The 14,329-nt window shown below is 45.0% G+C and overlaps 1 protein-coding gene across 1 annotated transcript in view; it reads right to left on the bottom strand.

Annotated features, from left to right (window-relative positions):
* Positions 1-236: 236 nt before the first annotated feature.
* dctn1b (dynactin 1b) overlaps positions 237-14,329 on the bottom strand; it is a 33,580-nt gene continuing 19,487 nt past the window's right edge. Inside the window, exons 9-31 of the mRNA XM_020604136.1 lie at positions 13,400-13,597; positions 11,973-12,177; positions 11,577-11,655; positions 11,199-11,358; positions 10,601-10,705; positions 9,905-10,104; positions 9,693-9,801; positions 9,445-9,597; positions 9,006-9,166; positions 8,243-8,411; positions 7,809-7,877; positions 7,435-7,647; positions 6,567-6,728; positions 6,035-6,166; positions 5,833-5,961; positions 5,348-5,490; positions 5,101-5,267; positions 4,361-4,372; positions 3,793-3,917; positions 3,381-3,564; positions 2,508-2,581; positions 2,305-2,394; positions 237-2,021 (exon numbers count right to left, since the gene is read on the bottom strand). Coding sequence (XP_020459792.1) covers positions 1,884-2,021; positions 2,305-2,394; positions 2,508-2,581; positions 3,381-3,564; positions 3,793-3,917; positions 4,361-4,372; positions 5,101-5,267; positions 5,348-5,490; positions 5,833-5,961; positions 6,035-6,166; positions 6,567-6,728; positions 7,435-7,647; positions 7,809-7,877; positions 8,243-8,411; positions 9,006-9,166; positions 9,445-9,597; positions 9,693-9,801; positions 9,905-10,104; positions 10,601-10,705; positions 11,199-11,358; positions 11,577-11,655; positions 11,973-12,177; positions 13,400-13,597 — 3,177 coding nt within the window. The 3' untranslated portion in view covers positions 237-1,883. The remainder of the gene's footprint in view (positions 2,022-2,304; positions 2,395-2,507; positions 2,582-3,380; positions 3,565-3,792; positions 3,918-4,360; positions 4,373-5,100; positions 5,268-5,347; positions 5,491-5,832; positions 5,962-6,034; positions 6,167-6,566; positions 6,729-7,434; positions 7,648-7,808; positions 7,878-8,242; positions 8,412-9,005; positions 9,167-9,444; positions 9,598-9,692; positions 9,802-9,904; positions 10,105-10,600; positions 10,706-11,198; positions 11,359-11,576; positions 11,656-11,972; positions 12,178-13,399; positions 13,598-14,329) is intronic.

Genomic DNA, 14,329 nt, shown 5'->3' with positions numbered 1-14,329 from the left:
GTTTTTGGACATTTCTCAGCCTCTCCATTCATTTCAATGGGGAGAGCTAGAGTGGGTGACATCACTCGCACTCGAGCTCTGTCCTACAGGCTTTTTACTTTTTTTTTCCACCTGTTTTTATTTTTCAAAATGTTTTCCCGTTCACGTATAGTAAAGTCACTACGACTTGAAAACAATGGAATCAACTATGGATTCCAGTGAACTTCCAGGTTTTGATTCAAGACAACAGACAGATACCGGCTTTAATGTCTTTATTGGTTGTGCAAGATCAGGAAGCCACTAGAGAAGATGGGCCAGCTGCAGATTCAGTACATCAGCTGAGAGTGCACACAAACAGTGTCATGGAGAAATAAGTGCATTTTCCTTCTTAAACCCGACTTCTGTAGATGCACTACAGAATTCTAAAATAAAAAAAGTCATAAGTGTTTAACAAATCAATTAGCATGTCATTAACTAAAAGCCTTTTAAAATCAGCCATGGAAAATGTGAAGAGATTCTTTGGCAAAGATGTAGTTTTGGTAAAAAGAAATGAAAACTAAGGCAAAGTTACATATGAGACTAACCAGGAATCTGAGCAAAACACAGTCGGTAACTTTATCAATACAACCGGTACGTCGTGTATATCAAGCAAGTAAAACTAGAGAATAACAACGTCCACCATGTGTAATAAATACTAAATAACTTAAACCATGTAATTCTTCATCTGAAGTTCAGTCAGGCTGTTTTTAAATCTGCAAAAGAATTTCAGTCGTGTGTTACACAGTAAATCCCTAGAGAATAATGTGCAGTGACTGTGTTTTTAATGAAACCACAGGAGACTCCTGAACATGCACTGAATGTAACTTCACTGCTAAAATGTTTTGTCATCAGTGAAACATTAAAGAATGAAGTTGCATCCAAGTGCAGCTCATGTGCAGGACTTTCTTCTGTCACCCAGAAGTTACATGTGCAAAGCGTCTTTGATCTAACCACAGTTAAAACCTGCTACTTTTACTTCTATAATCATTTACATGTTTTTAAATAATCCTCCTTTAGACAGTCAAGTTATAAAAATGGAGTACACAACAGTGACACATGATTAAAATTTACAACATGCAGCCAGGATCCTTCATACCCTGTGTAAACATCAGCTTCAGTGCCAAAAGTGTAGCACAGACAAACGGAGCAGCATCCACTGTTCTGGCCTAATATAACCCACGCTGGCCAATAAAAGAGCATCATAAATGCTGTACGCAGCAAAAAGTAAACACATTTTTAGTAGATGTGTAAGCTATAGTTGGAGGACAGGGCTCATATCCTGAAGCTATCATTTACAGTAGGCAGGTAACCAAGTCGCTCCAAAAATAAGTCAAGTAGGATTTGATTTCAGTTTGAGCTTAACAACAGGGTCAAGGGGGGGGGGGGGGAATCAGCACAATGCCCTGAAGATATGTGACAGTGTTGTACCGTCATGTTATAAATAAGATGCTTTCCTGGGTTTAACTGGATTTTTGACTTACAATTTTCCAGAACAGTCAGGCCTGAAACCAGTGTTAATTATTAAGTTGAATTGTTAAAGTCCATTATAGTTGGCAGTCTAAAGTTGTCAAAATGGTTACTGAAACATAAATTAAGAGTCATCATTTCAGCTCTTAGTTCTCACTCGTAACAGCCAGGGACGAGACAAATCCTAGTTATCCCAAATCTAGAGTGATCATGACACCAGACTGGTCTCCAGCTACAGCCCTGACCGTCAGCTGTCCACTTGCCTTAATGAATGATGCCTGTCATTTCCCCAGTATTGACATGAAATACCTTCTGGGTGGGCTGGTTTTGGCCCTGGAGTGGAAGCTGACAGGGTGTGGTGTTGATGCTGCTAGGCAGGATCTTAGCTCCGGTGAAGTTTAGGTCCACAACAGGCTGTGAACTCTCTGCAGCTGAGACTCTGACAGAACGAGGCGGTGGACCTGCTCCTGGCCGCGAGGACATGGCACCATGACCCGACCCACCAGCACCGTGTCACCCTGTTTCTCCTCCTTTACCTGAACACACAAAGTGCAGAATATCAAGAGCTGCTGAGAGACTGTCACGTGGTTAATCCCTACCCCACTGACTTATTTCTCCCTTGATACATAAATTGATCAGAAGCTATTCTGACATGAAAATGATTTGACCTGTAAAAATTCAAATTAATTATAATTAGTGAGAACAGTCTTTACCTAGTAAAGTTGGGGTAAAAAACCAGAAAGCTTTCATGCACCCTCCTTTATTCATGAAATTACCAATACAGTGTAAAAGAAATGAGCAGCGGTGCTCTCACTATACCTTCACAAACGAGGTCGAAGGGAACGTGGCGAAGTCGGACAAGGCTCGAGCTCCTGGTTGCTGGATGACGATGTGCTCTGCTACCTCATCCTGACAGAAGAAGGAAACCAGAAGAATACTTTGCTTTTACCACAATACTGACTCCTGTAAGGCGAGTACACTGACACTTCTCCTGTTACAGTTTTATAATGACGTTTGTGTACCTTCAGTCTGTCCAGTGTGTCACTCAGGGACTCTAGTCTGGCTGTTTGTTCCAGAAGCTGGGCACTAGGTGTCACTGTAGGACAAAACAACTGTCATTCATACAGCAAAGGTGTTTGATTTGCTCTGTGGCTGCAATTTACTTTTATCTTAGTATCATAATTCTGCTTTTCATAAAACACTTGACTCTGATTGACTCTGTAACTCATTTGCAAACTGGGCTGAAGTCAGCAGATGCATTAGTTTGGTTACATTAGAGAAAGAACCTTAGAAAATATCAACTGGACTAGATTTCTAGATCGAAGACGTTTCACCTGTCATCCAAGAAGCTTCATCAGTTCTGACTGACTGGCGTTGAGCCAGAGATATTTATCCCCCCTGGTGGTGTTTCAGTCCTTAGAAGGCCAACACTGTCCCTTAACGACTGAGTCGTTACCTGTCTCTGGATCCTCCCCTGTCAACCGACGCCTATTGAAACACCACCAAGGGGGATAAATATCTCCGGCTCAACACCAGTCAGTCAGAACTGATGAAGCCTCTTGGATGACAGGTGAAACGTCTTCGATGTAGAAATCTAGTCCAGTTGGTATTTTCTAAGGTTATTTCAGTTTACTATGGCCTGGATGACTGAGAATCTGCACAGATATTAGAGAAAGAAATGGTCTTGTTGAGCAAGCAGGTTGGTTCCACTAAGTTAGTCATCTATGTTTCTGAAGGTGAAAACTTATGGTGAACAAACTCTGTTTTCACTAAACCTACTTTCTGGAAGGAACAGTCAAGTTTACAGGAATCAAACTGAAACGCTGCGACATAAGGCCACAACATTCACTTTATTAAAAGCTCCTATTACCTGACCTCCTCTTTCCAGATCATACCTGGAGACTTCCCGGTGATGTCCACTACCTTTACGTTGGCACTCATCTGCAGCAGAGTCTCCAGGAGCTGGTCAGTCTTGCGGTAGAGGGCGCTAGAGAGCACTTCAGGACGTCCGTCCCTGGAGGGAAGTTTGGTGACATGGAGCGGAGGCAGAGCGGCAAGCTGAGCACGTATCTTCTCCGCCTGAGAAGGATGAGATGTTACTGCAGCCAGGTGGATATGTACGTTAAATATTAACACACTGTGTTTAAGAGCATCAACATGGATCAAGTAACGCTGAGTGGGCAGTAACTGTGACTGTGCTGGACCCGAGGACAAAGGCTGCAGCCAAAACGGATTTTTAGAGTGAAACTTCTCTTATGTTCATATCAGGGTGGAGATATGAATCTAGAGCACATTAAAAGTTTGTACCTTCAGTCTGTTGTTGTCGTTCTTCAGGTGTTTGATGCACAGTCTCTGAGCTTCAATCTGCTGAGTCATCAGGGGAGAGTCGATCACCTGGATGCCCGAACCTGGGCCGACACCGGACATACTCGCTGTGGACAAGAACAGGTACACGTTATGTCCCCTCGGCCGTCATTCTTTCAATTATAGTGGATCCAAACAAGCAACTTGCACCTGCCTACTTTTAACATGTAGTTTGATAAAAACCTGAACTTAACCTAACATGCAGACTGTTGTGCAGTAGTGTAATGCAACCAAGTACATTTATTCAAGTGCAGTTTTGAAGTAATTGTACTTTATATACTGATGGAAATATTTTATTCCTCTACAGGCACAATGTGCCTTTCCTAGCAGCCCATGGTTGCATAAACATGTAACGGACATTAAGAAAATATTTCAGATTGATGTTAAACTGATTTTAGTACATTTTAAGAGCTGCAGTCAGCCTGATCACAACATGCATGCAGTAGGTAACTGCTGTCGAACCATGTACAATTAGGCATGCAGGGTCAGAACAGATGTCACTGCAAGATACCTTTTTGTTCCTCTGCAGTAAGTAGGTAAAACAGAAGCAATTCAAAGGAAAAGGTTACACACAGAGAAAAGACCAAGAGGAGGTTAGTCGAAAGGAGGAATTTAAAAAATAGCTTTTACTCTGGTGATTAGTTTTCACAAATCCCACGATACTAAAACCCACAATGAATTTTGTGTACTCACCAAACCTGTGTGTGAACCTAGACCCTGGTTCAGTTTACTGGTCTGTGCCAGAGCCCAAGACAGAGCTCCAGAAGAACAGCCTTCACTTTTTAGTCTCTGAAGGACGAGTCAGCTGAGCTCCGTGTAGACCGACCCACGTGGAGCGCAGGAAAGCATCTTGTGCGTGCACACGGTGACTAACCATGGACGCTGTACAAACAGGTCTCTGGCACAGACCATTTAACCGAACCAGGGTCTGGATTCACGCACAGTGGTGAGTACATGAAAGCCATTATGGGATTTGTGGAAAATAACCACAAAATAGAAATTTATTAGCATTTAAATCGTTTTTAAAGGATCATTTCACAACCACCTAAACACGAAGATCTGAGACCAGGTGATAAATGTGTATTATGTATTTAAGTTCATTTTTGGTTTTTGACAAACTCCTGGTTTCAAACATATTTAATAAACTATCATACGACAAGGAAAAGCAACAGCTGAGAAGCTAAAACCAGTTTTGTGTTGACTGCAGCGCTGCACTACACTGTCTGCTCATTACGTTTTCTCTCTACTCACCTCCAGACATTCCTGTGACGATGGAAGCGATTCCTGCCGGCCCGGTTCCTCTCAGCCCGTCTGCGGTCATCTTCGATTGGCTGTTGATTCGCTGCTTTAGCTCGGCCTTCTCTGACTCCAGCTGGTCGATGTCGGCCTGCAGAGCGTCCATCGTCTCCTCAAACTCCCTGCAGAGAGAACGACAGCACCACAGCGCTGTGAGCTTCTGTTTGTACCTAGATCTACGACGTGGGTTCGTGCTTCTTACTTCTCTTTCTTCTTCAGCAGAGTCTGGGCTTCATCCAGCCGTGTCTGAATCTTCTCCACACGTTCATCTGCATCTTTGGATGAGCTGTCCAGTTTCTTCTCCAGTAGACTGAGACGCACGCTTGCCTCGCTCAGCTCCTCTCCCTGAAAACACAGTTGATGCAAGAAAAATTTGGTCAATTACTTTCTTGACTGAGCGATGGATGATTTGATCCCCTGGAAGTGGAGCGTTGTAGTTTTCTGTGGTCGTGTTCAGTAGCACCAGGGTCAACAATGTTTAGTGGATGGTATGTGGGAGGACACATCTACTGTTACACCAGAAACATACTTATATATTGATACTTAATATTTGTCACTGTAAACAAACAGTCTATAATGTGTTAAATTAGTAGTCCAAGTAACAGATGTACAATAACTGCACATCAGTCCAATGGAGAGACCAGTTAAACATCAGAATGTGTTTGCATCCCAGCTGAGCTTCCCTACCTTGATCTTGAGCGACTTCTTCAGCTCTTTGATGACAGTTTCTCTGTCCTCCAGCTTCAAGCCAAGACCTTCTGCATCTGTGATTTCTGCTCGAAGAGCCGCCGCTCGCACATCGACAGGTGGAGGGTTCTAGGTGATGACAATGTAACATGAGAATAAAATATGCATCTGTCAAAGAATTTTGTCAAGGTTTAAAATTTACCTTGTTCTGAGGTTTCTCTGAGTCGTACTCTCCCTCCTGCATGGCGGTGGCCATCTTGTTCATGGTTGCTATGACCATGCCACAGGACTGCCGCAGACACTCGTAGGGGTTGGCCCCAGGCGAGCCATAAATCTGGAGATTACACCATGACCGTTAAAACCACTGGGGCCTCTCAGTAACCAGAACTGTCTCAAACAGCTACCTGTGTCGTTGCACATACTGTAACTACCACTCACTGTCACTGTACCCAGACTGTTCTCACCACGTGGTGACAAGGTTCAGTGAATAAAGAACTGATCTCACCTGTTCTTCAGCAGCATTAACATTTCAGTAAAGTAAATCACATACATTATATTAATGTCAACCACAATCCTACAAATGCTTTTCACAGGAAAAAAAAAAAAACTGGGCTTGAACTGAAGATACACGACCATTTGTATACAAACATGGAATCTTTGAGCTACTTGCTGGTCGGGCTCAGCTTTTCTCGTCCAATTTCCCGTGTTTGAAACAGATGTTTTAATGTACATACCTGCTCTCCTGCTTTGAAAGCCACATTCTCCAGTTTGACGGCCGACAGCCCCTCCTGTTCACCGAAAGGCGACATCATCTGAGCTCCAGCTGCTGCCACTTCTTGCAGCACCGCCACCACCCACGTCAGGTGCTTCCTACAGTCTGAGAGAGTGTCCGACACCTGTGGGGCAACAGTTAAATATCACTGTAGAGGATATGACACAAAGTCATAGTGAGCCCTAAAACCTGAGTCAGGATTTTTGCACTTTTGGTTCCCAGGCTCCAAAGTCAGTGCGTTTTCTGAATGGGTTTTTGGTTCGATGTCTAAAATAAAGTCTGGTTAACACAAGGTGAAAAGATTTTCACATTTTATTCTACAACACATGACTTTTAAAGCTTTTACTTGTCTTTAAAACGGCAGTTGCTAACAAGTGGCTAAATGAGACTGAGGTTTTCTGGGATATTAAATGGCATCACGCTGAACAAGGAGACTCATCTACTCACTAGTCCACCTTTACAGCCTCCTTATGTTTACAATCGCACACTTTCAAATTATCCCAACTGATCGCTAGCTAGATCAGGTCACGGTAAGAGGAAAGAGGAGGTAATGCGCTAAACCAGATTACAAACTGGAAGCTGTGTTGTAGTTCGTTTAGAGCCCAACAACAACTTTTTACTTCTGGTGATTGATCGTATTTGGCCTTCAGAAATTATAAAAGTCCACTTGTGACAATTATCTTGAACAAAACGTGTTTGTCACGGCTTATTTTTTGCAGTAATTCATAAGTCTGTGGAAAAATCTCAATGGTTTTCTGTTGAGGGAACAAAGACACATCATCCCTAAGGCACTCTAGACAATACCCTTTCACTTTGGTTGCCATGTTTACCTGCTGTCCAAAGTTGAGGGCGGCTGGGATGCCGGGCGCATCTGTTCCTGGCATCCTGCGTCGAATCTTCTTGCAGAATTGTCGGATGTCGCTGCAGGACGTCTCCAGGTCCTTGAACAGCACAGCGAGGTCGGCTTTCTCCTGGCCTGCGTGCAGGAACGCCCGCAGACGACTGACCTCCACAGCCATGCAGTCCAAGGCACTCTGGGTAAACTACACACAACACAAAAACATAATTACAGGTAAGAAATGTGATGTACACACTGATTCTCCACAAATCCTAAGCAGAGAGACGGACAACAACAACATGTCAAAGTGGTGGACGTGGATTGTGGTTTCACATTTCTTTGGTGTCTAGTGATCTTGCTACTCACTCTAATGTGATCAGCCAGCTGCACGGTGCAGTCCTCACTCTGATCTGCCAGGTGGATGCTGTACAGGTGCTGGAAAAGGAAATGCCATTAAAAAGTAGGGTCCCCTCACATATTCTGGTCTCTGTCCCTGGTTTATTTGAACTGAATAGTTCAGATCATTTTCACAATGTAATGTGCTTAAGTGTAAAAGTCATGTTACAAAGGGCCTGATGTACTAAATCACTAGAGCCCAACATGGCTGATAGATTATGAAACATCACAGATCAACACCATGTCAGTGAAACTTTAATCTGGATAAATGACAAGTATGACCATTTTCATTGATTTTCTGTGGGAATGATTAGTACTGAAATGATTAATCAGTTAAATGGACTGTATTAATGTATAAACAGTTGCTTGTGTGTGTGTGTGTGTGTGTGTGTGTGTGTGTGTACCTGATAGTATTTAATGGCCTTGGTGAGCTGCTCCACATTGACCGTCTCATCCAGCTGATCTTTGTGCAGCAGATCAATGAGGAAATCCAGAGATCGCTCATGGACGCTCATCTCAGGATATAGAAAGCCAATCTTCTTATAGACGTCCACACTGCACTGAGCCAGAGCTCTGACACACACACACACACACACACACACACACACACACGAGTAAGTGTATATACACCTTACATCAGTACAGTCCCACAAAAGACAACAAAACACAGTCAACCTAAGCTGCGTGTTTTTGGACTGTGGGAGGAAGCCAGAGCTCCCGGAGAGAACCCACGCAGGCACACGGAGAACATGTTTAATGTTAAGCCGTGTGGTAATAACGAGCCACATGTTATGAAAGCATGCTCAATAAATCTCAAGACAGAAAAAAGCTGTAAACTATCATTTACTGTGTGTGGTGAGTATAACAAATAGCCTGAAGATAAAGTTTTGGATGAGCTGAATGCAACGCTGAACAGACACTAGTTTATTAGGTACACCAAGCTCAAACTAAGTCAGTCTAATCCAACGGTCCTGCAATACGTGCTCCTCCACGTAGGTGATGATGTTCAGTTTGTGTTCAACTGTCTGATAATCTTGGAGGCTGGTGACAGGGGTGTCTGTTACTTAGACTGATGTAAACAGCCGCAGATTCCCTCTGGGCTGCTCATTAGCAAAGCAAACAGCATGGAAGACAGAGTCTCGCAGAACAAGAAGACTGAGGACGTACTGCTCGTATTTGTGCAGCGTGGCCTGCACCAGAGCGAGCGAATAGACCAAACCAGCGGCGAAGCTCAGCTGCTCCCCGACAGCTCCTTTCAGCCCAGCCCGTTCCACACAGCTCTCATTCAGGTCAAACTTCTCCTGCGCCTGCTTGCTGATCAGCTCAGCCTACAGACACAAAAACAGAGGCGCAAACGACTCAAAGAAAAAGCTGTGGTGCCTTTCCACATCTCAGTTATGTCACAGCTTTAAAAAAACTTTACTGATATTTTCTCCATTGTTATTGGTTCCTTTGTTCAGTGAAATCGAGGAGGAACAGCAGCTATTTCCTGGCCTCTCATCAGCAGTGTGCCTCATGGTGACAGTGACTGGCTCTGTGTCATGCCCCCTCCTGCTTCTCACACCACTTTTACAGCAAACAGTGAACTGTGTGGTGTGGTGTTTACCTTGCAGATGAGCCTGGGGATGAGTAGCAGCACCAGGATGCAGTCGTGGTCTCCGCCGTGACGAAGGAAGGACTCGGGCATGAAGGACGTCAGAAGAGAAACGTGTCTGTTGGCCTGAGCCACCTCCATCTTCCTCAGCTCCATCTCAATGGCCTGGATGCACAGAAGAAGACAAACAGTTCATGTAAGATTTATCTGCACAGCCTGAAGAAAACCATGAGAAGTGAAATCCTGTTACTGTTTCTGACCTTGGCGTACGCCTTTGTCTCTGCAAACTTGATCTTGAAATCAAACATCTCTGCCGGCGGTTGCTGCTGCAGCTCTGCTGTCGCTTCCTGCCGGATGGGCCGTTTCCTCCTGCAGCAGAAAACAGGATGAATGAGGAGAGAGTGGCCCGTAAAACAAGCACCATCAAATAATGTGCTACATGCTAAGAATGGGACGAAGCCATTTCCTCAGCATCTGTACCTGCAGGTGAGCGGTGAGCTCGCGGTACTTCTTGATGGTCTGCTGGTAGTCAGCTACAGTCTCCTGGGCAGCTTCCACTCGTTTTTCAGCCTCTCGGACTCTCGCAGCTCCCAGATCCAACATCTCCCTCAGCTCCAGCTCCGTCTCTCTGGCATTCTCCTGCAGTTCGTCGTTCATCTCATTGATCGCTTCCTGAAGGATGGAGACAAACACTGATGATCTTTTTCAGTCTCTAAATGGTTCCCTCTTCCAATCTTTTAGATCGTTTTGCACCAGTTGACAATAATGACAAACTTTATTCTGCAAACCTATAATGATTTGAAAGATAAAAATTCTGCACACACTTTAAGTGGTGGCTTTTCCCAAGTTTCCCCCAACCCTAACCCTAACCCTGACAATCAGACACATTCAGATCATTCATATTTCAACTATGGCTGCAGTGGTAACAGATACCAGAGCGAGGTCCACGCATACGAACGACCTCAGTCCGTATCGACTGTGAAATGTGTCAGCAAACAGTGGCACCCTGATTTTCTCCCAAATATACACAGAGGGAAAATGAGTTGAAGACGTTGATCCAGCTGCTGTTCTTTAAATGGATAAACATTAGTCTGCTTTTCTTTCCTGCTGTCAACAGACAACATGAATTAAACCGAACAACCAGATGAGCCTGATGTGTTTCACTCACCAGGTCAGTCACCGTCTCTCTTAGCTCTCGGACTTTCTCCTCCAGGTCCAGGTTTCTTTCCGTCAGCATCTCCACCATCTCCTCTGCACCTAAGGCTGCATCCACCTGACAGAGCACAGTGAACTGAGTGACAAACATGCCCTTATACAGAAAAGACAGGGGAAGCTGTTGCTGGCCTTCCTCCTGAGTGCCAGCTGCTTCTAGTTTAGTGCATAATGTAGAAATCAAGCGTCTTCCTACAAATATTAAGTATAATAATAGATGCTACCTTATCCTGGACTTCTCATATAGAAGGTCTTTGTAGGAATTTACAGAGGTTTATCTACTTTCTTCACAGCAGCCAGATTGTTTTTCTGTTCGTTATGACAGAGTGTCACCGTCCTACAGAACAGCTGGAGGTGGCTTCAGGATGCAAAATAAATTTCAGCGTAACTCTGACGTAGTTCCATTGCATCACGTCTTCACTTCAAACCAAAACCGCTACAGTATGAGGAGTCAGTAAACCGACATCCTGCTGGCCTGCAGAGTCACAGATATCAGTGCAATGACTGCACAGGTGCAGCGCCTCTTTGAACGCCCCACGTGTTAAAACACCGACCTGTTCCTTCAGCTCATCAATGGTCCTTTCTGCCGCCGTCAGCTCTTCCTGCATCTTTTCTTTCTGGCTCCTCAGAGAGTCCAGCTCCACGTTCTTCTTCTCCATCTGCTTCTGCAGCTTCACGTGTTCCTGCTTCTCTGATGCCGACAGATCACGCATCCTGACACAAGAGAAAACATATCGTTTAGTGCACAGGTCATGGAGCTGTGATGTCCTGGCTTAAAATCTCACCTAGGAAAATTACTGAAATTCATTCCTCTCTCCCTTGACCTTTCTTGTTCTTCATTACCATCAGCTGATATGAATGACACTATAATAATTAGTGGCATCTGAGACTTTTCCTGTCCTGCAGGGTGAAGAGACTGTCCACAGTCCTACCTGACCAGGGCTTCTTTCAGTCTGCTGTTCTGCTCTTCCAGCTGTTTGACGTGATAGCTGGAGGCAGCTCCATCTGAACCTGTGACAAACCCACAACATAGCTGAGTTCTATAGTATAAAAATACCCAGAACAAATTAAATCTGTCTGATTTATATCATCAAATGATGCCCCAAATGAATTTATGTTGGCGTCTGTTGTTGTCAAACAGATGATGGAAAGCCCTTAGTTTCAATTAAACAAATGGCACAGGCTCAATCACTGTTAGCTCCACTTGCTACAGTTGGAAAAGTAAAACTTTCAGGATCAAGAAAAGTAGGCAGCAACGATAACTCAGCCAACATTTCTAACAAATATAAGCATGGTTACTTATTTTAAGTTCTCTGTCTTGGCCAAACCTTTCTCCTCGATCTCGTGCTTGAGGATCTCCAGGTCCATAGTGAGCTCATCCACTCTCTCCTTGAGGGAGTCGACCTCCAGCTGCAGAGACTCCGCTCTCTCCTCAGCCATCTCCTTATCCAGCGTGGCCATCTCGATGGCGTCCGCAGTGTCCGACATCTCCTCCACGTAACGCTCCTTCGCCTCCAGGGCTTCCTTAGCCTCCTGCACATTACACAGAAATTCAGTGTGCGCTGTTCTGGTTTGTCTATATCGTCTTTAGGACATGCAATCACATTTCTCAGTTCATTGCTCACTTCTTTTTTTTAAAAGTCGATAACTTCACTGAAAGGCAGTAAAACAACAGCTTCCGAACGTATTCAGACCTCTTCGCTTTTTGCACACATGTAATCATGTTAAACATGATCTCGATACTCAACAAACTAATCATGATTATGTTTTTCCATAATTATGCAACGCTACTCAGAGCTTTAGAAACCGTTTCATACTCTTGTCCTGCCGTTTCATCGGAGGTCTGCAGAGAGCTCACGGTTTGGTTTATGTCCCAGCATTCCGTGTGAATTGTAGAACCTCATATACACTAAAGCAAACAGGATGCACCTGAGCAAAGCAAAGGATCTGAATACCAAGTGATAGATTTCAGTTTAATACATTTCCATCCATCCATCCATTTTCCTCCGCTACCTATGGTCATGAGCTTTGGGTCATGACCGAAAGGGCAAGATCCCGGATACAGGCGGCCGAAATGAGCTTCCTCTGCAGGGCGGCCGGGCGCACCCTTAGAGATAGGGTGAGGAGCTCGGTCACCCGGGAGGAGCTCAGAGTAGAACCGCTGCTCCTCCACATCGAGAGGAGCCAGCTGAGGTGGCTCGGGCATCTGTTTCGGATGCCTCCTGGGCGCCTTCCTAGGGAGGTGTTCCGGGCATGTCCCACCGGGAGGAGGCCCCGGGGAAGACCCAGGACACGCTGGAGGGACTATGTCTCTTGGCTGGCCTGGGAACGCCTTGGCATCCCCCTGGAGGAGCTGGAGGAAGTGTCTGGAGAGAGGGAAGTCTGGGCATCTTTGCTTAGACTGCTGCCCCCGCGACCCGGTCCCGGATAAATTTTAAAAAATGTCTTTTCACTTTTACATAGTGGGTTATTGTGTGTAGACTGATGAACAATTTTATCAATTCAAAATTAAAGCTACAACATGAAAAGCGTGCAGAAAGCGAATACTGTCTTTTCTCAGCTGCGCTGGGTCGACCTGCTTTAATGGACTTACTAATCGCATTAGTGCAGGTTTGTCTCTTGTTTCTGGATGCACTGAAACCATTTCAACTTAAAAATTATCCAGCCACCCACTCATTCATAAAGCAGTCTCTTCGGCATCTACCTATCCATGCACTCGTACAGCATCTTCATCCTCCATCCTGTTGCTTCTTACCCTCTTGGCCTCTTTGAGATGTTTCTGCAGCTCGGCCTGCTGCTCCTGCATCTTGGTCTTCCACTCCTGCAGCTGCTCCAGCTGGATCTTGTGTTTCTCCAGCTCCTTCAGCTTGGCTTTGTCCTCTGTCCGCTTCATCTTCAGAGTCTCCAGCTTCTCCTCCAGGTCCTTCACCTGAGCACGGAGAGCCTCCTCCTCCTGGATGAAGGACATATCAAATCAAATCAAATCAAATTTTATTTGTATGGCGCCAAATCACAACAAAAGTCATCTCAGGACACTTTACAAAGTAAGGTCTAGACCTTACTGTTATCAATATTATTACATAGGGAAAACCCAATAAATCCCCCTGAGCAAGCACTTGGCGACAGTGGGGAGGAAAAACTCCCTTTAACGGAAGAAACCTCCGACAGACCCCGGCTCTTGGTGGACGGCCTTCTGCCTCGACCCACTGGGGTGAGTGGATAGAGGAGAGACAAAAGAAGAAAAGCAACAAGACACAACAAACAATCAAACACTGATCAGGTCGATGTGGCTGGTGACTGCTCGTCAGAGATGTAGAGCTCCAGGGCAACCTGCAGAAAGGTACAGGGAGAGAGAGAGGACACACTACGGGAGAGAGTAGACACAAAGTTAGTAATGTGTAATGGTGGCATATAGAAGCATAGGGAGGGAGGGAGAGGAGAGCAGAGCAGGAGGGGAGGGGAAAGAAACTCAGAGCATCATGGGCCCCCCCAGCAGCCTAGGCCTATAGCAGCATAACTAAGGGAAGGCTCAGGGTCACCTGATCCAGCCCTAACTATAAACTTTATCAAAAAGGAACGTCTTAAGTCTAATCTTAAAGGTAGAGAGGGTGTCCGCCTCCCGAACTGAGACTGGGAGTTGGTTCCACAGGAGAGGAGCTTGATAGCTAAAGGCTCTGCCTCCCAT

Source organism: Monopterus albus, unplaced genomic scaffold, assembly GCF_001952655.1.
Source record: "Monopterus albus unplaced genomic scaffold, M_albus_1.0 scaffold64.1, whole genome shotgun sequence".
NCBI classification, from domain to species: domain Eukaryota; kingdom Metazoa; phylum Chordata; class Actinopteri; order Synbranchiformes; family Synbranchidae; genus Monopterus; species Monopterus albus.
This window is presented reverse-complemented; position numbering and strand designations above follow the sequence as displayed.